This window comes from Hetaerina americana, unplaced genomic scaffold (assembly GCF_022747635.1).
Source record: "Hetaerina americana unplaced genomic scaffold, ioHetAmer1.1.p SCAF_3, whole genome shotgun sequence".
Classification (NCBI taxonomy): Eukaryota; Metazoa; Arthropoda; class Insecta; order Odonata; family Calopterygidae; genus Hetaerina; species Hetaerina americana.
Genome location: NW_027286874.1, coordinates 94433179 through 94455371, shown reverse-complemented (window position 1 = coordinate 94455371; position 22193 = coordinate 94433179). Strand labels below are relative to the sequence as shown.

At 39.8% G+C, this 22193-nt stretch overlaps 1 protein-coding gene across 1 annotated transcript in view; it reads right to left on the bottom strand.

Annotated features, from left to right (window-relative positions):
- Positions 1–17127, bottom strand: part of LOC139690469 (uncharacterized) — a 111876-nt gene extending 94749 nt beyond the window's left edge. Inside the window, exon 1 of the mRNA XM_071587925.1 lies at positions 16754–17127. Within this exon, the coding sequence (XP_071444026.1) occupies positions 16754–17127 (374 nt within the window). The remainder of the gene's footprint in view (positions 1–16753) is intronic.
- Positions 17128–22193: the final 5066 nt, after the last annotated feature.

Here is a 22193-nt window from a genome sequence, read left to right as displayed (position 1 = left end):
GAAGGAGAGGTGGACTGTCGAATGCGGGGACGGGATTGCGGAGAAAATGGCGGAGAGAGAGAGGCGAGGCGAGGGAGGTGGGACGAGGAGATTTCTGGGCGATAAACTGCGCGGTATATGGAGTGGAAGGAGTGGAGAAGGTGATTCGGCCGGACAGTCAGGAGAGGATGGGGAGGTGTGGTTTGGGGGTAAGGGAGGGAGGCCATATTTTCCCCGTCCCCGGGAGGGAGGACCGTGGTAGGAGCGAAGGCTGGGAGGGGAAGGCCGGGCGAGGGGACCGAGGGAGCAGATTGTGCGATTGAGGAAATTAAGAGAAGGTGTGGGGGAAGGGGAAGGAAGATGAAGAGGGTCGAGTGGTGTGAGGGGTGGCGCAGGCGGGCGTGACGGCGGGGCCCCTCGGGGAGGCAGGGGGTGGTGAGCGGGGGCAGGAGGCAGTGGCCGCGCGAGCGGTGGTCCCACTGCTCAGCGGAGAGGCGTTGGGTCGAAAGGGAAACTGGCTGAGTGGGCGAGATTCGAACGGCGGACTCCCATTAGCGCTGCACGATTGGACTGGGACAGGACCTCCTATCTTCTTTTGAATCAAACTGATTTTTCGCTGCGTGTACTGTAAATATTTTTTTACCGCAAATTGGAACAGACTCCAGGAATTGTTCGGTTCGTGTTCGCTAACGAGAGTTTTTTACGGTTAATTTCTGTAGCGTTTGTTCCCGAGGCACACTTTTTCTTTACCATGGAGGCTTTTCTAATTGGCCAAGTTATTAAGTACCTTTAGACTTTTCCGTTTTTACATTTGTTTGGTACGCCATAACATAGTGTAATACCTTAAAACGTAGCTGGTAATACCTTACGCCTTTCACTATCTTATTTGTGGATAAAAATGTAGGAAAAAACAACATTGAACCTATATTGCTCAGTTCCTTAAATATCCCTCATTTCCTTAAAGTTCCTTAAAGGCTTGATAATTAAGTTTGAAAATAAATCAATGAATGGGTGAATTTGGACACTGTCTACGAGTCGTATTAAAGTTTGTAATTGCTGATGACGGTACCGGTACACAATATCAATGCATTTTCACCTGACTTTCTTAAATGTATGAGATGCACTTTTACCTTTCGCATATCGCTTTTGTAATTTATGAAAACCCTTAAAAACCTAGGAGGATAAATTTTTAAAAACCTCCGGAAGAAACATAGGAGGATAAATTTTTAATTGAAATTTAAATATGAGTTTTTGGCGAGTCACTTAAAATATACCATGGAAGCTGGATTTAATTTATTTTACAAATGCCATGATCGGGATAAACCTTGATCACAGCTGCAGGAACCTGGTTGTTAGTGCTAATTACTCCACTCATACGCGAATTAATAGATTCAATTGGATAATGTGAATTTCAGGGGTGGTTATGATCCGAGATACCGAGGAATCAAAATCGAATGTGTATGTTATCACACTTTAATCGATTTTACTAATTATCCGAGGATATGTAATGTACAAGTATACAATAAAGCACACTATAGCGTTGAATATAGTTATTTCAAACCTGTTGTATAACTTAAATCAAATTTTCACAAGGCATATTTTACTAGTCATGCAGCTTTCAATAAGAACGAACCCACTTGGCAAAAATCAACTCTTAGTTTTTTCGTAAAAATAAAATCGTGGTCACAAACACATAGTTTATTGTTTTTTTTTTGCCTCGTATGTGCGAACTGGATTAATATTTGTCGTTTATTTTGCATCCTTGAAATGTCCACCGAAGGGATTCAGTAATTCATATAAATGTTACTTTTATTCCGCATCAAGTACATTTTTCCCGGTGCTGTATTATATTTTCTTCGACTCATCTTTTTTACTCAGGTCTACTGATAGCCACTAAATTTTTTCCAGTGACTGCCACAAAAAAATTTTAACGCAATATTTGATTATGTAGCTAATTAAATAACAGAATTAAGGAAAGCATCGATAGTTCAGGATGCTTAAGGATTTACTCTGGGAATAGTGTTTGGTGAGGATCGAGCGCAATACGGAATTTACTTCAGATTGTAAATCAGCGTTCTCTAGAAAGACTACGCGGTCAAGAACATCATCCCGTGACAGCAGTACCTCGCTTTTATTTTCGCACCAGCAAATACGAGTTCAGACATTCGAGGGGATCACTGCGTAGAATTACACCCTCCTCCGTGTTAAGTCCAGCTTATAAACTGACGGAGCGAGACTGGTACGGGGATGCATGTACGTACCACCCACACTGCTGAACACATCCACTTTGGCCCGCCCTCATCCCTGCCTATTTCCCCTGCGCCCGCCCCCTCTCCTTCGTCACTCCCCGCTCCCCCTCCCCTCGCCCCATCCCCGCCTCCGCCGAATTTATAACTCCCATCAACCCATCCCATTACCCCGGTCCCCTGTGCCCTGCCCCCCTTGTCTGTCCTTCGATCGCCTTCAGCGGCGAATTATCGATGACCTCAAGCAAGACAAGACGCGGGTTATTGCAACAGGGCTAAAATTCCTTCACATCCCTTCCCTCTTCGTTCCTCTCGACCCGTCATACCGCCGCCTTCTTTTGAGCTCGTCTCTTATCCCCCGCCATCGGCACAAGAGGAGAGGCCAGCCTCCCTCTCCCCTCCCCGCTGCTCTGAGGGAGGACGACGTCGTTTCCCGCAAAGTTAACCCCCCCCCACACATACACACACACCCGCGCGCGCGGCCGGGTCCCCGCTGCGCACCGCCAGTCCCTGCACTCCAGACCCTACGACCGCCTGCATGAAATCTGAATGAATAAAGTATGAAACCCATGCGCGGATTGGGGTTGTGTTTGGGGGGTGGGGGCGGCGGAGGGTGGAACGGCGTTGCGGTCTAAGGAAAAAAAATTTTGATGGAAACGACGACGTGGCAAATAAGAATCTGCATAAACAGGAGATGCGAGGGGGTAGGAACTTATTATGGCTCACGGTGAGGGTGGAGAAGCGGGGTAAATTTTTGCAGGATATTAGTGGCACTAGTTTCAACACATGTTACATTAAAAATAAAACGAAGTCAACTTATTTCTTGAGTTGTGGTATAAAGAGAAGAGGTGACCAGGTCATCTCGTGAACGAGACTCGCATGTCCCGCAAAGTGCATTTTGGTGGACATACACGGTCTGCGAGCGCTGGGCATGATTTTTTGATGCTATCCGTAGGTATGTGGACCTATAAATGCTTGCAATGTAAAAAAATAACTGCGGACGAAATATACAGAAGCACACTCCTTGAGGATGTCCCTCTGTAAAGAAACCCGAGCGTGAGATGGATTATTAATGTGGAATTAATTAATTTTTCCCGATCCAATCATGGAGTTTCACAACTTATCTTTTTGAAATGTGAAGCTGATAGTTCTTGGTATATATTTCATGAGGGGCGTATTCTCCAATTATCAGAAAAAGAACTGAATGAACTCCTATTTAGCTTAAAAGTGACAAAACCTATAGACTTATTGCACCCTATAATGGATTAAGAGATGTAACTATTCATTGAAATATTCAATATGCCCAGTATATAATTTAGCTTGCCCTTGTTGAATGATAGAATGATAAAAAAAATCGCATACCCATGGTATCTACTACGCTAGAAAAAATATCAATCCAAAATAAAGGTAGTTACAAGCGTGATAATGCACATAATAGGCTAATTCTTAACTTATATGTGTTAATGTTAACTTTAAACTGAGCTTATCTCTAAATTTTACTCCCATTTTTTGGTTTTAACGCATGGAAAATCTTGAAGTAAATTATTAATATTTTATGGAAACAGATTTTTTTTGTTTTTCAGCTCCACGAGCTTCATTTGATTTTTACTTGGGATTACCTTTGACTGCTGTGCATTTTGCTATTTTCATTCCGTTCTTATCAATTTCTTTAAATTTTTTCTTCGTGAAATGGTAAAAAGAGTGGCAAACAATGAATGCTTTTGATTTCCTTTCATCGTGGACACATAGTTGTCGTGGCCGATAGCTCTCAGGTACGAAACTCCCTCAATCTCAATGTTTTCCATCGGACCCGGTAATTTACAATACTCCCATCTGCTGTGTTCCATATTAATGCCATCCGTGTCCTCTCTCCTCTCACAAACAACGGACTACACATCCCCCCGTAGTGTCGTCAACAATTCCTTTCACAACAATGCCATTTTACGTTATGTTTGTTAACTCTCCTTTTTTTAATATCACTCGCCGAACATGATTGTTACCCCAAGGCTGGTGATGAGTTATCGCATGCCTACCCGTCCTCCAACACTCCTCGCCGACCGCCTCTCCTGCCCTCCCTCCCATTCCTGCCCCATGCAATCCAAACCATCCCGCCCCCGCCTCTCCCCTCATCCCCAAGGCACCTACATCCCTCCCTCCACCCCGCCCTCCCCCCTGATGCGATACACGGAGCTACGCACCTCGGACTTCATTCTCCGAGCATCCAAGTCGGTGACAGCCACTTAATATTTCATCGTCCCTCCATCCACAGTTACCCGCTTTCCCATCCTCCCTTCTCCTCTCCCCCCCCCAAACCCCCGTTTCCCTCGTCCCGCCCGGCCTCCTCTCCCAAGGGAGCGGGTGGCTCTCGTGCAGTACCCCGCGTTTTTGAGGGTAGAATGAGGGGATGAGAGGACGGGTGAAGGGATGGCGGAGGGGAATGGGGGGGGGGTAGGTGACTTGGGGATTCCACTCGTTTGTCAACCGACGCCACGGCGTTTATATGTGAAGCGCACAATAAACCGAAGGCGGGACCTCCTCCTATAACACCCCCTCCTCCTCTTCTCCTTCCCGACGAACTTCGCGCCAGCCGACGCCACCCCCATCCCTTAAGAGTTGCCTGCACGCGGGTCCGAGGCGCGAAGCGGGGGAGGGAGGGAGAAGTGGAAGCGGTTTGGGGAGGCGCAAGGAGTTAGCTTGAGGACGGGAGGGATTTTTTTTGGGCGGTATGGAGATATCCTCGTGCATCGGAAGCGTCGTGATTCGGACGAGAGCTCGCGGTCCCCGATGACGTGATCGAATGAGTGGGGGGACACTTCTCACCTGGCCGTTGACCTGATTGTCCTCGGGAAATAAGTGACTCTCGACGCCCTGAACTCGAGTGGATGAGATTTCAATGGAGCCCTAATTATGCACCAGATGAGACTGGTAATGAGCCGAGAAACTTGAAAAAAAAACCCCGAGGCGTAAAATATTATGCAGAATTAATTTGCCGAAACGGGTCGTCCACTCAAGGCCTGCCAGTTATCTGCATCCGAACCTCACAGAGACTATTCCTCTCCACTATATTTAAATAGTTTTGGCTTCATGTTAGTGCGAATCCAATCCTTTGAATAGACTTTAGGTGAGCAGATGGGTATTATTCATCTCGTTTCTCCACAATGTGGGTTGTCACCGCCGAAAGATAAATATTATGGGGCCGCTAGTGAAACTGGAAATGTGGGCGTAGCATTGGTCGAACAATAATGAAATCATGCCTTGTGATATAATTCGCCCAAGATGTAAAACAAATGAAAGAATTTTTCAGCTAAATTCTTCAATTCTACTCCATGCTTATATTTCTGATAAACTCTGATATTCTGATCTCAGTTTGAAGAAATGCTGCTGTTCATTATGAAATTGAAATTTGGAAAAATTTACCTAGGGATGTGTTTTTTAAGTATCGGATTTCTTATCATTTAGAATTGTATTTTCTGTCTGTATGGTCTTCATATTAACTGTGGAGCAATGCTTAACTACTAATTAAACATTAGGTGAACCGTAAGTAGTGTTTAAAAATACCAATTAGGAACAATGCCTTCATAAAAATTTCAAATGCACCATGTAAGGTTGAAATATAAATCTTGATGCTAAATGAGCAAAGCTGAGAAGGTTGTGTATGTTTTTCTAAAACTAGGTTAACCCGTTTATGAAATGCGATATTTTGACTCATCCTCCTCTCGTTGTTGACAGCTGGAAAGTCCAGCCCATTACGAGAGTTTAACGACCCGTAGAAGGTTAAGAGCGTAACGTGCACCCTTGGGCAGGAGGAGGTATTAGTTTGTAATCAGGTGTGTAGGAAATTGTAGAGCTCTGCGCATGTGCGTTTGTCAAAAAAAGTGTACTTTCAAAAAAATTAATATACAATAAAATCACTCATAGTGACTACGAGTAGTGAGCACCAATGATTTCTTATAGTGATTTGAGTTCATCATTGCGTCCACGCAAAGACATTATTTCTGACAATTCGCTTCCATGGTGTAGGGAGAGGTATTTCATGAAAGCGGACAAAAGGGTTGGTTCCAATAAGGCGTGGCCGAAGCAAATGCTTTTTATTGAATACGAAATAGCTCATTAGTTAATGCATTTATCTCATCAACGTTTTGATTTATTTCCTGTAAAGGAAATTCATGGAGTAACCAAAATGATATTTTTTAGCATTGAAAATCTGAAAATTTTAAATTATAACGTCGTAGGAGCTTCATTTTGTTTTTTGTCGCTCTTCCCTGAACACAAGTTGAATGTCAGGTATTCTTATCGATATATTTTGATGTGTGGTGTATTGTATTATATGTAATAGCTTATTTTTTTTAATTATCTTTTTTTTCTTGCTGATTAATGGTTGTAAATGGGATGGGGATTCGCTTGTTTTGTTAAAGAGATTTGTATTTTGAAGTCTGATTTTAGCTATTATCTTTTGCGATTATTTGGGACTTGTGTACCACCTAACATCGTCTATCAGCACATGTGTATTTTTAATAATAATAATATTTCAAACCGGTTTCCCATAATCACTCATTGTAACATTTTTAGGCCTCCACCAAGAATCATCATGCCTGGAAAATGTTCGCATTTATCCATTCCAGTACTGTAACATAACCCACGTACCATTGTAATATTCTCATACTTGGAGTCAATTACATTATGATGAATTTTTCATGAGAAATATTTACTGTGAATGAAAAAGAATGTCCGTATTTTCTATCCACCCCAAACCTCACTTCGAGCACCGCTGGGTGTAGGGACGCCCCAGATGTGAACGAATGCAGTTGACGAGGGAGCGCATTGACATGCCCCGCACACGATGCATTGTCAAGCGGAGTTCTGTGAACGGCACCTTTGAAAACCTTGGTTGGAAAAAGGAGGAAATATTCGCTACATGTAACGGGGAGTAACTGACGAGGAGGGGGTAAGAGGAGGGAGTGTACGTGGTGGAGTGCCAAGGGAGGAAAGGGTTGAATAAATGGAGAGTGTGACAGAGGGGGTGGGGTCCTCGAGGTTCGGGGCGAGAGGGAGCCCACCGAAAAAATGAACGGGTTGGGGGGTGGAAGTGAGAGAAATAGAGAGAGAGGGGGGGTGGGCGTGAAGGAATGCGGTGTCGTGGTCCCCTGGGGGGTGAGGGCGCAGCGGGCCCGGGGGGTTAAAACACATCCAGCATTCTCACACCGGTTATGGAACTGACGGAACTCGTATGTTTGTGCGTGTTTACCAAGTGGTTGTCTGGAAACAAAGCGTTGCTTATATGCTTTGACAGAGGGAGGAAGTGGTCAGAGGTCATCTGCGAGGCACTCCGTTTGCCCCCGCTCCTTATCCTGCACCCCCTACCCCACCCTTGTCTCCCCTTCTCTCTCCTCCTCCCCCCCTTCCCCTACACTCGCCATTCTTTGTGGAGTGACCCTCTTGGGGCTCCCGGTGACCCGCGCGGCGCGGATATTCTTTATTTTTTTGCCATTCACAACGCTCCGATTCCACTTTTTGTCCGCGAACGGAATGAAAGGGATGCGCCAGAAAAGGTTTGCCAGCTGGGGTTTTTTTTTAATGCCATGCTAAACCGGGAGCGACTCCGGAAGTAATTAATTTCGGGATTTTCGAAGATAGCCAAGGCCAGTGATTAAACCGTTGAGTTATATTGCTGGTTTTCATTTTGTTGGTCGCGTCGTCATGCCGCGGCTTTAAAACTTTTATCTTCGAATTCTTGAGTCTTTTTATGCAGAGTGCTTGAAGTGCTTGTTGTTTTCAGATAAAACAACATTCCGTTGTAGAACGGTAAACATTTCGTTCAAGCTTACGTAATTCACTTATCATGGGTTAAACCTTGTAAATCTAATGGATAAACGAACACTTAGATCAGTATACCTTCCCTGTTTGCCGCTTATATTGCATGCATATGTGTCCATTACGTCTTATTGTTTTTCTATAATGCTGCCGTATGCGTCCAAAATACATTCATTTTGCAATGAGTGAATTTAAATATCAGTCGTTGAGTCAGTTGACCTTGATTGCCCTAACTGATGTGGGATGTGTTTGTGGGATATGGGATTTGTTATTGTGCGTATATTACCTTTGTTGAGTAAGCTTTACCCAGCTTGGGATTCAAATGAAAATTGTTTTTTTGCATAAAAATACTCTTCGTTCTTTTGAAAACAGCATTCTAAATGCTTCGCTTACTATTGTAGCAGTGTTTACAATTTGAGACACAAGCATAGTATTTGCTTTGAAAGGGTACATTATTAGTCCAGTTATGATTGCTTATAATATATCCACCTGGCCAAATTTGATAGCAACTAAATAAAATTTCTTTAAAATTTGGAAGCGAAATAGTGTAATAGTCAATATTAACTTTTACTGATTCTCCCACGAAGGTCCTTTTAAAAATATAATTTCAGTAAGGTCTATATGGAATCAAAATACCAATTCTAAAATATGGCTGAAAATACTTTAATATGTTTAAAGTACTAATCATGTATATTACATAAATTAAATTGGTTCATATTATTGAATAAGCTAATCTTTTATTTTCAAATCTCTTATTAAAATTAAAGTGATAGTAAACATAATAAAGGATGACTTGTTAGTCATATTAACACCGATTAGCAATTTTCTCAATTATAGTTGTATTTTAATGATAATTTGATCATGAAAGGGAAATTATTTTGAGGTAATATTGTTATCAGAGTTCTGAATGTCTGTGCTATGCGGAAGCGTATTCTTGGTGACATTGATTAAAAAAAATATCATCTGGAATTCTCCCTCTCGTTCAAAATTCACGTGATGGAGGAATAACTAGTTATGCATTTTTCTTAGATGAATGGAAACACTCTGATAGGGAGAAATAGTTCACTAGGCCATTGATGTACCAACGGAATTTGAGAAGCGCAAATGGAGTTACGAGCATATTTTACGTGTCCCTTCGAATTTTTGGCCAACTTTGCAAAAGATTTATGCTCCAACATCAGGAAAACTCGACTCAAAAACTTTATCACAATGATATCAGGAAAGTTTTAATGCTCTGGTGTGATAAAATTGAATGCTATGATGCTGTTCATCATTCTTTACTCAGGAACCGCCGATATCCGACTTTTCCCCTGTACGAGCCATGCGGTGAAGCCCTTCTATATGACTTCATCTTATGCTTTTATGACCCTGTTTGGGTTTAAGTGCCTATTCTGATATGAGAGACGTTGAACGACGATGAGGTTTTAACCACCATTTGTTGGACCGTCTACTTGCTTGAGGATAGACTCCCTACCGATGTTGCTTATAAAGGCAATCCTTATAAACCTGGAGCTTTCTCTTCTCTCAAACTAAAGTTTCGACATGTTCCATCTGACGGGAAAGGGTTATTTTCCTTTTTAGGGTTGTTTAAAACCCCGTGTTAAGCACGAACTTCGGGTTGAAGAGGGCAAGCCACCGTCATAGAAGGCAGGGCTTCCGGGGGGCGCTCCTCCAATTAATGTATTATTCATAAGGGGTTTTTATTCCGCTCCACGAATATTCCGCCGGTTAAACGGGAGGGTGCTCAAGGGTCCTTTCTCAATGAAGGACCTGTTTACGTGGAATGAGGGTAGCTGACACCCAAAACCGTTCATTTGAGAGATTCGGGAGCATTGGCATTCCCTGTATCGCTGGAATCGATTTGGAGATCGACGCAATTTTTTTAAATCAGCACATTGAAAATAGTTGCCTGCAAGTGCTCTGTGTAACCGCCGTTTTTTCCTGAAGTCTACATACATATTACCTGGCAATGAATTAATTTACGGAGGTTGGTACTAACTAATTCTTAATACATCGATGTTCTTAGCCGAATTAATACATTGATTATTGCATAATAATATCGAGAGTTAACCCATCCTTATTATTTTAATTTTCGACTACTCTCTTTAAAATTTCCTGGTCATTATCAACGACATTGCAACTTTTAGGAATTACAGAAAATCACCAAATGCTTTGTGGCATTGTTTAGTCATATAATTGTGTGATAGTTTCATTAATTGCAGCCAAAAATAATGGAACCACGACATTTTGCGAACGATATTTAAGGAAGGTGATATAATAATTGCTTTACACATTGGCTCAAGATAAATTTTCCATAAGGACTATTGGAGGGAAATCGTGGGAAACTGCAAGACATGTCTGCATTTAACTATTTCATGAGTAGTAAAAATTCTCAGTAACTGACTCTTATCGCAGTAGGAAGTAAATTTGTTAATTACTCCATTGAATTCTGAGAAATTCCATATTTAAGTTAAAAAATCAAAATGAACTTTTACCTTTACTGGGAGGTTTCCCCGGATTCTCGCGAGATTGCATTAGAAAATGACTGTTTCCAGTAATTGAAATGGATACTGAGATATTTCATTGGATTGGCATAGTATTCTTAGATTTATTTTGGAGCGCTGAGCTTCATTAATTTCTCATAAAGCTAATGCCTCTTAATCGTAATGAGTCTTATTTTCATGTGAAGACTTGGTTGAAAATTTTTAAGCATAAAAATGAAATAAAATATATTTTTTTGAAATTAGAAAATGCATCGCTAATTTAATTTACTGTTGCAGTATTAATGAAAAATTTTACTGTCATCAATGTTTAACAATATTTCCACGTCCACTGTTATAGAGATTATTGCGTAAATATTCATTTGAATCAATTTTATTTTGATCAATTCTTCAACATTTACGTAGGCAATACCTTCATTTATCTGATTTTCTTTAAGTAGTCAATGGTTTATATACTTTATTTTGCCGGGGACGAAGAAAGTGCAGCATTGGGAAAACCAAAACACCAAAATGTACGTAATCATACTCTCAAAGGTGAGTTAATACACTTATTGGCAGAGGTTTCCGAGGAAATATAATTTGACTTGAACGTGATTAGAACTAGCAAATCCTAACTAGCAGATTGGATCGTGCAAATTGGAGGCCGGGTGCACTACCATCCTCACGATTGGTCAGATAATCAGTGTCCCATGCAACAGGAAATTGGAAGGTTTGGATGCATTTTCTGACCAAGTGAAGTAGTATTTTTATGTTTGACGTCCACTAACTGAGTATAGAATGGTATACAGGTGTAAATGAGCCGAAAAGAGACCTTGTGACACAAAATGATGATGCACCGGAGTATAATTTTTCTAATCGCTCAAAATGGTGCTTAAGGCACCTATATACGTAATTTCTTTTAAAAGCTAGCAACGCTCTCTACATACAGGAATATGCTTATTGAAAAACGGACATAAATAAATTTATAAAATATTTATTATTGCTATTTGCAAGAATTTGAGGCCCAGACTTTAGAAATAGTGAATCTAACGTGCTGAAAATAATTTTTTGAAACCCTTACTATTGGTAGAAGAATGAAACAAATAGGATCTATTTTCATCAAATTGGAGCTCAGATACGTTTTAGCTTTGAATTCAATTTGAAATGGGAAGCGTTCGCCAAATTTAAATCAGCATGTACCTCTCCCTACGTATACCTACCTTTCAGAGACGTGTTTTCCAATTCATTACCTTTTTGAATTCCAACTCAATGCAAGAATTATTTAACAACTTACGGAAGAGGAAGGCTACAGTAAACGAATACCAAAAACACCAAGGTGTACTAGTTTAGGAAAACCTTCTTACTCTACACAGTGAAGTTCTGGCAATTTGAATCTTGTGTTCCATTGTCAATATTTACAACATCAGTTCGTTACGCGTTTTCGTGCACAACCAACCTACCCAATTGTCCGACGCCATTATTGCTGTTCCTACTTCAATTGAACACATCTCACTCTTTTAAATGTGAGGTGTATTCAAGCGGGGAGCCATTGAGAATTTCATTACTTGCCGTATAATAGGGTTATAAAACGTAAAAAAAAGCCGCGCCCGAGTGGTGCCATTCTGCGCGATGGACCCATTTGATACGACGCTTCAGGAAGTTATGACGCCATCATTTGGTGTGAGGTAAGACAAACAGCACGAAAGTGTGTTTAGATAGGATGCGGAAAAGAGTGTGAGGTTCGGGGCGAGTTGCGGGGATGGTTTGAAGAGCGGGGATGTCAAGGGCTCGATACTATTGACTGGCCCTCGCGGTGGAGCGAGGGAGTGGGATTTTAAGCGGACGGTAAATAAACAATCACTCAGGAGAATTGGGGAGAAGGGTGGCGTACTCTGTAACTGTTGAATATTACTGGGCTAATAGAATTCCGAATCTGTTTCGAGTGATGTGTAAGTTTCTTTTTCGATTCTGTGTTTTAAACTTGATTTGATGGAAAATAATGATTTAGGCTAGAACGAGAGAAGGTTTTCATCAATTTCATGATGATATTCAGATTATGATAATTTTCGTAATGATTTTTAGAACGCTACTTCATGAGAGGGAAAATAATTTGTCACATGTGTAATCATGGCACACGGCGTAAAAAAAGTACTCTCGTAGTTTTGTTTACTTAATAATTCCGTGGCACAACCACCTTTTTCACCAGGAGGAAGAAGATTCAACATGATAAAAATTTTACGATTACTCATAAATGCATTACTTTTTGAAATCGATTTGTGAATGAAATTTTGTACTGAGTTATATCCACTCAGTACTCATAATGTTCACCGAGTTCATAGTGTTTATAATGCTCAGAACTGTCGAGTTGTTTGCTAGTGGAAATTTATTCTTTAAACCACATAACACCTAGAGCTTAGAACCTAGCTAATTTCTTAATTGTTGGGAAAATTAATTCCTTGTTATTTTACAGTCTGAATGCATGGAGGAGGGAATTCATGCAAGCTTTTGAATAGCTACTTAATTCTTTTTCATGCCACATTCTCCAAACCACTCCTCCGAAGTTTCGTGCGGCGTTTAGCGATAGTTTGGAGGGCAGCATATAGATGTTGCCAAAAACCATTTTGCACGGTTTCTAATTCTAAATAAAGAGGTAAGGTCTACGGAAAAAAATATTCATAATTAACTGACCAAGGATATCCTAATTCCTTAACGGAAAACAATCAATAGGTGGTTCTTTTATCTGAGGAACATCCATTGCTGAATTGCACTTGTTATTCTGACTAGATTCAATTTCGCTGTTTTTACCGCATGATTTGTAAGAGTCATCCAGTAACCATCTAAATCTCTCCTTGCTCTTTATCTCACACACACTCTCTCTCTTCCTCTAATACTCCAAATGCAAAGCACTAACAGGTTCCGACGAGCTGTCAGGAAATAAATGTGTGATTTTCTTCTTCGCGCCTGAATGCTTCACTAGACCATTCTCGTCATTCCAACCGTCTGCCTCCTCTACTCTCCCTTTCTTCTTCTTTCCTCTTCCTTCGCATAAATTGTCGCCACCACTCTCTTACATTTTATTCCCGGAAAATCCCTTTCTGCATCTCCCGAGGCCATTTGTGACGGCCCGCTGTTTTATAACCTGTGACGATGGAAGTTGATCGCAAAGGCAGCGCTCTGGTGCCTTGCGGGTCGTGTGATACCCGTGGCGAAAAGAGCAGGGAGGTTTATGAGTAGTGTCGCGGATTTATGCATCAAAAGAGTATTTTCTAAAAGCTCAGCCATTAATCAGGGCGGAAAATTATTTAATTTTACCGAGTAAGCGTCGCAAAAAGACCGTCAAGTTTGGGAAACTTTCTGTTGTTTGATACTCATCATTTGTCAGTACCATTTTATAATACTTTTATCAAGCACATTATCTCTTAGGGCAGTTTTTTATTCGGAGTAATTTATGAGTTTCATAAAAATTAAGATTTTTACGAAATGTGATAATACTCGGAGGACAGAATATAGTACAACAGGATGACTAAAAAATTCATTAAGGAATATAAAGGAGATGTCTGCGTAACGCCTTCGCCTAATGTTTTCAACAATGCCCCACCATGAATGCTCACTGACCAAATTTTAGCCTTTTCAATAAAATTCGCATTATCTCCATTTTATTGTACAAGTATTAAAATGTAATGCTCACACACTTCAGTTTTTTGTCAACCGAGTAGTAACATGATCATAACAATTTAAAAATTATTATTGGCAACTTGTGATGGAGAACAATGATTTTCTGTGAATCAATGTGGCGAATGTCATTATGTGGAATGGAAGCTGCCTTCGCATAAAAGGACTTCCCTACAAAGGCTAGGCTGTGCGAATCTGCTTCCATCCGCGGACCCATCCCAAGAGGAGGGGAGGGGGGTGGACGAGTGGACAACTGAAGAAAGGCAAATGATTACACAAACTTTTCGAGAGTAAAAAAATAAATTAAATGGACCCCGCTCGACCTGAAAACGAAAAGGCCATCAACTCGTGATGAGAAAAGGCTTTCATCTTCTCGAAATCAATGGTAAGGGACCCCTAACCTGCCCCTTTCCACTCCCCTCTCCCCCGAGGACGAGGACAGAGGAGAGAGGGAGGGTGTGCGTAAGGGTAAAGGGAGGGAGGAGGCCTCGACGGAGGGATGGCTACCGGGAGGAGGGAGGGTTTTACGGGGGGAGTTTGGATGAGGGCTGTGGTGGGTGACCAGGTTGGGGCGGGGGAGCGAACGGCGGAGACTCGGTGGTGGAATTTTGCCTTGTGTTCTCTCTCTCTCGAGTACTTTCGACGCCGGGGGATGAGCATCAAAGGGAGAGAGGAGAAAGAGCGAGCGAGGAGACGCGTGCGTCGGTCAAGGGGTGTGGGGCGTATCACGCGAGCAGTAGAGGGTTGCCACGTGGGATACAGAAAGCAAAGCAGGACTACGTAATGATTAAAAGAGAGTGGGAGAGATATTGAGGGGACAAGAAAGGGAGAATGCAATCGAAGGCATAGAGAGAACGAGAGAGGAAGAGGAGTGCGAGTGCTACCGTAAAAGTAGAAGAGGAAAGGGGCGAGGGACTGGAAGGACGATTTTTCCCGAAAAGCATGCATGAGGGAATAGCATTTCAGTATGTTGTTGTGTTCCCAGATGCAAAGATACTAAAGATTAAGTAGTTCACCTGTTTTCCTACGCCTTCACTTAATTAAACATCTCCTATTTCTACGGCAATCTAATGATAATGGATTTTTTAAATAAATAGTATGGTATATACTGTTGAAGCGATTGCAACGGAGAGAGTCTCAAAAATTACGCTTTGAAACAGTAAAATCCCTACGGAGCACTTTGTTTTTTTGTGAAAAATGTCTTCATAGCCTTCTACGCTATAATAAACCATACGTCAACATTCGCCCTCCTTTACTACAAATCTCAGAACGCCTTCTAATGTCCCATTTGTAAATCACAAGATCATATTTTATCACGTTTATGTACTGCAACATCATCTTATAGTATATTTTAATCATTTTCATTTACTCAAAGTATTTATCATTTCAAAAACATTAATATCCCGTAAGTTACCACTCATAAGAATAATCTGTCGCGTTGAGTATTTTATTTTTTGTGCTCGTAATATTCTTACGGTTGGAAAAGTTCGATAGGATATTAATAGCACATACAAAGTGAAATGATATATTCATATTTTATGGAGTTGTAATTACTGTTTATAATGGAGTTGATTACTTTTATGCTGAAAACAAACTTTTACTAAAAAAGGAGGAATTCTTAAAAAGGCAAAACCTTTTTGGACAGGTTTTCTACTACAGCTTACAGGACTCCATTATTAGATAGAGCTATCATGGAGCAGTGCCAGTGCTGAAAATTGATTTAATTCAATTGCTAAACTTAATTTTTTTAATGGTCTCTTAATTTACCCTAATTAACGCTTAAAGGTAACCGAAAAAAGCCAATATATATTTGCGGAAACCTGTCTTTCAAATTAATTAATTTTGATTATTATATCAAGTACACATAGCATTATTTTCATTAAAATAAGATAATTCGTGAATATTTCGTGAAATTGCTACCATAGTACCTCAAATGATCAATGCCTTGAACAAAGTCCACTTGTCCAATTGGACAAGCGCTTTGTATGTGAGACTGATGAAGGTAACCGATAAAAGGACTGCAGAGACTAAACTTTCACGCTAAGGTAGAAACGACTTAGGATACCTAAATTGGGAGTCGAGAAATTTTAAAGGGGGGTAAAATGGTTATTCATGACCCGATGGCTCACTAAAGTCAAGGATACACAAACGATAAAAATGGTGGAAATAAAGAGCACACCTCAATATATGTGCGAATGAGGTACCACTACTACGAATGGCAGTGTGAGTTATGAAATAATAATAATGAAATATTGTGAGACTGCTTGCTTTCTCTGGGGATTTTTAAGGTCCCGCCATACAAATACTTTGGAATTTTGTGTACCTATTTAATACTTTACTTGTTCACTGCCCTATGCTTGCAAAAAAATTCTTGTAATTCGCTCGATAAATTGTCAACTGCAACGAGATTAGAAATTTTTGTGATAGAGACTTATCGGTTACCTAATGAGAGGTATATTGGTCCTAGCATTTTTATGAAAATGCTACGGCTATATACAGCCGTAGCATTTTTTTATTCCTCTCCTCCCACTCGTCTCTTCGCACTTTCACTCGCTATTCACTCACCTTACATCCTCTTCCTCCTTCTCCAGGCTCAGAACCTGCCCCCCTTCGGCGGCACGACCCCCTCCCCCCGAACCACTCACCATATGTCTGCCTCCTCCCGTCAGGCGGTTCCTCCAATCGCCCTTTCTGTTCGTCAAACTTTCCCCACGCTTCTCCGCCTCTGTCTCGTCATCCCTTTTTCGAGGCGAATGGAGGATGAAGAAGGATATCGTACCCACTTCCCTCTCCCTGCCTTCTCCCTCTCTTCCTCTCGTAGGCCCCCTGCAAATCCCCGACTCTTCTCCTTCCCATACTCCTCCACCGGCCTGCCTCGTCCACTGAACTCTCCACGACTCAGCACTTGACTTATTCCGAAGTCTCTGGGCCGAAGGCATCGCTCAGGTGCTTTTCACGCCGTTAAGCAGGAGTCGGATGGTATTGTTACTCGTATGACGAGCTGGAGGAACTCTTATAATGGCTCCGGGCTGGAAAATTATGAGCGTGTTCAACGGTGAAACATGCACCGGAGGAAATATTCCCTTCCGAAAGGTCCTGTTTTTACCATTTAAAATTTCAAATACGTTTACAAAGATTTTGCTCACATATCTTATCCATTTTTCATTTTAAATTGAAATAATCGCTCCTTTGGTATGATTAATATTTTAATTTTATCTAAATTCTGTAAAAATTAGTAAAAATACGAGAAAATCAGTGGGGAGCATAAAAATGAAAGTTTGTTGAAAATATTTTTTATATGCGTTTAATGTTTCACTCAATGGAATTTTAGTTTTTTGATGCATAAACCATAAAGCCCCGAAGGTATCAGCCCGAAGGTAGGTGATGGTAGAGCTCACCCAGTACTAAGCCCGACGGCGTGTAAAATTCACACATCAGGGTAGGGGGACCAGTTCCTTCGGTCAGAAGTCCAACGCTCTACCCCTGGACCACCGCGATCCGGTTTTTAATGAATACTTTCTTACCTTTCATCCTCCAAAAGAAACCTTTTCCACCAATGTACTAGATCTGTTCAAAAAAAGATGAGACTGAATGAATGAATACTTGATTTTATTAGTTATCCTTTAATCATGCTTATTGGCTTCGAAATATATCCTTGGCCGCCAATATTACGCCCTCAACGTTTTCTCCAGCTTTCGAGTGCCGCCGTTGTACGCTTCTTTCGGGATAGTCTGGGGTACAATTTGGTTGGATTTGGTTGGACCAAATTCCATTTTTTACATATCTACAACTACATTATCTCGCCTCTTGCATGCTCAAAATGGGTAGGAATTCCAATACCAGATCCCAAATTATTGGATACTACGCCAAATTGTTGGATGTTATAGGAGCTAGAATTAAATTTGAATAAACGTTATGGTAAAATTTTGGAGGAAGAGATTATATCACCCGAAAACAATTACACCACACATAAAACATACATAATAAACTTAGAATAACTAAAATATTTGGATAACTAAGGATATATTCTGGGAAAACAAATTTGTGAAATTTAAGGAATAGCAAATAAAAAGTTAGGATTCATAAAAAGGATACTTGAGAAATGAAATGAGAGGATTAAAGATCTTTGTTGTTTTACGTTAGAGGTCCCAACTAGAATAAACTATGAGATCCTCACGAGGTAGGATTAGCTTTGGAACTCGACCGAGTGCAACTTAGAGCAGCTAGGTGAAAAGTTGTGGTGAACAAGGTAGCAGTGGGACGATACTATTAGAAAGAATTAGGATGGGAGACACTAGTTGACCTAAGGTTGACATAGAGGATAAAGAAAGTGGGTAAATTGAGGCAGACTACTTATCAGAGGATGTGTAAGGCATATTACAGGCTTCGACTTACTATGGTATATCAGATCACGTACGTAAAATTGGGGAGATAGAAAATAGAACGGATAGATTTAAATGTCTTTTTTATTCTCATGCCATTAGAGATAAAATTAGATATGACCGCAGGCGCGAAGTAGAACTAAGTAGTGGTAGATAATTAGTATTGGTAGTGAAAATATTTTTTGTCGATATCCTGCATATATTTTAAATAGATCCATCTTTTTTTTTAACACTCTTCCCGCATATTTTGAATATATCCTGTAATCGAATGTTTTTGCGTGTCAGTACCTAATGTGGTGTGCTTAACTTTCTTTCACTGCATGATCAAACTGGTATCTGTGTAGAGGTGTCATTTTTATGAATGTGAATGAATGCATGTCTTGTGGCCTAACACCCCCCGCCACATGCCCTTGCAGCAACTTGCGGGGTTTTACGTAGATGTCGACTGTTTTATCTCTCTCGTTGTCCCCCATCGAAGTTGTAAACCAGAGTATTTCCTTATCTCTGGAATATTTTGCTCAAAAGGGTTCGGACATATGTACAAGTTAAACAATGAAAGAAGAACTGGTGATCTTGTACTACTCAATATGGTCGTGTTATGGTTCCTCTTTGCCTTTTATATCGCAATTCAGCAGCCATTTAAATATCTTGTGCCTCGCTTGCGGGGAGATAACTGCCGTTGTACCAATCACTTTGGTCTATTTCTTCGATTATAAGGAGAACCTTACTTCCCCCTCCTCCCTCTGGGTAATTGGTCGCAATTTTTAATACCATTTCTCTCCAATATGGAAAGTTTCCACGAATTTAAGCCTGAAACTATGCGGTGCATTAGATTTCTTAGAATAACATATTGCTTTTGTCCCTTGAGGAACACCCCATATTGTCCACGACACTTGATTCCTCATTCACATTAAATATATTTCGCAGATGACCTAGATTTTGCAGCGGACCTGATCTAGAGGTCGATCCACCTCCTGCGATCCGGTGGGTGGCTTAATTCACGAGTCCATTTAGATTATTGCCCCGAAAAACTAAAATAACTGTAAATTTATAGCTTGAAACTCATTTCAATTACTTACTTAATCACCGCAACTTTCGACTGGCAACGCAATCGAAGAATTTAATAACACGAACCGATCCACAGCTCTTCTAGCTATAGGGTTATTTTAAATAAAATGTCGTATTAAAGGCCATTAATTTGTAAAATATGGCAATTTAAAGAAAAATATGGATGAAAAAAACTGGTTTGACGCAGAATTGTTTGGGTTGTATTAAAACGAGAATAAACCATGGAGATACAATTATTAAATAATGGAATTTTTACCTCAACGATCAAATTTGCAACTAATGTTGGCAATAAATCCATATCCAATAGGTAATTTCATTTGATCCCTATAATAGTGAATCTTGCCCTGTTAGTCTGACTCACTAAAGTGAGTTTTTCGTTCCCCAAATCAAATATAAATTCGTTTCTAAATTGGCTAATAATTTCATTTTGATGTAGGAGTGGTATTTTGATCTAAAGGTCTACGTATTTAGAGGCTATTTGGGTCAAAAGCAAAAGTTCGGACAACTTAATTTTCTTAAAAGCATAATATAAAATTTAAATTCGTAAACTAAAGTAAATTTTATTTATTGGATAAGTGAATCGAATCATTTTGTAACTCATTTTTAATCAATTTTGGGAATTTAATAAATGAAAGGATAATATCATTTGCAGTGCGCATACAATTGGAATTTAAAAAATTGGATGCATTATATTTTTTGTAAAAATGGACCATTATAAGGAAAAATATAACAGAATAGCTTCACAAATACAGAATTATAAAATAATACCTCCCGCAAATTGATGAAATTTGCATCAAAGCGGTCAGATAATTTATGAAGGAGGGAACAGTATTTTATATTTTAAATAAATTTATTATGTTTCATTAAACTAACCAGTTCCAATGAAATTATATTAAAATGATTGGTTAATCTCGTTTTGTACAGTTTTTGTCTACAGTTTGAAACTATTTATTTGCGCTTAATGTCACTATTCGTTCGAAATTACAAGGCCTCCTTTCCATTAGTGCATTAGTATGTACCTTTTGGGAGAAATTATTTAAGTAAATAATTTCACAAAAGTTTTCCCAACGAATATTCACCGCCATTCGACTGCAACACAAATAAACATACGAGGGCGATTTGAAAAGTAAGGTACGAGGGCGGGAGAAAGGTACAACACAGATATTAAAAAGCTGCTTACATGGATGCAATAAGTGATTGATCGTCAAGGCGACTATGTAGAAAATAGCTAAATGCTCAAAATTTCCAACGATTTACGCAAAGTTGAGAATAAATTTGATTTTTCAGCATATTGAGGAGCAGTGGCCCAAAAATTACGTTTCTTTATTTATTATAAAAAATGGAACTTAATGTCAATGATTTTACCCAATTAGCGATCAAGGTAGATTCCTCCATATCACCTAAAATTGATAGATTCACCTCGTTTCATCAAGGCCGTTGGCTGTTATTCTGGATATATTATCTCCAAGGATTAATCGTCTTTTTAATTGGATAAATTTTTTAGTACCATTTAATTTTGCTTTATTTAACGCAATACGCTTTTTATGTCATTCAAATCTTACAATATTTTATTCGAAACGTTTTTAACTGAATATCCTAAAACTCGAAACAATTTGTTCGTATTTTTAAACAGTTTTTTCGATACGCATTGGCTGAAAAACTGGAAAAGAAAAATCTCTTCAACCGGAACGGAAACACTGGGGACACAGTTGATATATATGATATTAAGTGCGAACCAAGGTTCCGATTTAGGATGCACCGAAAATTTTTACACGTGTTGCGGCGGTTTTGGCCCACGAATGAAATTTATAAAAACATTTGACCTTGAAAGCTTAGTGAATTTTGCAGGCACAAAAATATTATGATACTAATTTAATAAAACTCCCATGAGATCGTCTTGTTGAAAAAAACATAATACCTGCCCAATAACTGCCCGATTTTATCCTCCATTTCACCCCCTAAATTCATTTTCTCAAATATAAGACCTAGTTTATTGAATTTATCATTCCCAAAAAACTTTTTGCCACGACGTTTGCCACACGATGAAAATTGTGAAAACCGTTTCGTTATCGTGATAATTCGGCAAATAGAGTTTTAAAAAGAATTCATTCGGAAAAAATTACATACTTGTTAAGATAATTGGTGTAATACGTACACGTAGACAACAGTTTTAAGACCAACTTTAATGCTAAAGGCATAATGTAAAGTATTTCATCAGTTATTAGAAATGCAAAATGGATTTTACCTAAGCTGAATTTCAAGTTACCCTTCCACGATTATGCCTTTAAAATATTTCGGTTATTCTTTCTTTGTAAATGGCACACTGTTCAGCAATATGAATCACAGATTCTTCAAAAGCGATTATGAAATTTGATGGTAGAAAAGTGCATCCAGTTTTGTCAATTACGGTTCGAATTACAATTTCAGTGAAAGTTTCACATACTTGAGCGTTATCCGGTCCTTAACGATGCGTAGAATTCCGAGGTAGTATCTTATTTTGGAGGTTTAATTTTGAAACATTTCACTCATGAAATGGGTAAATATTTACTGTGGTG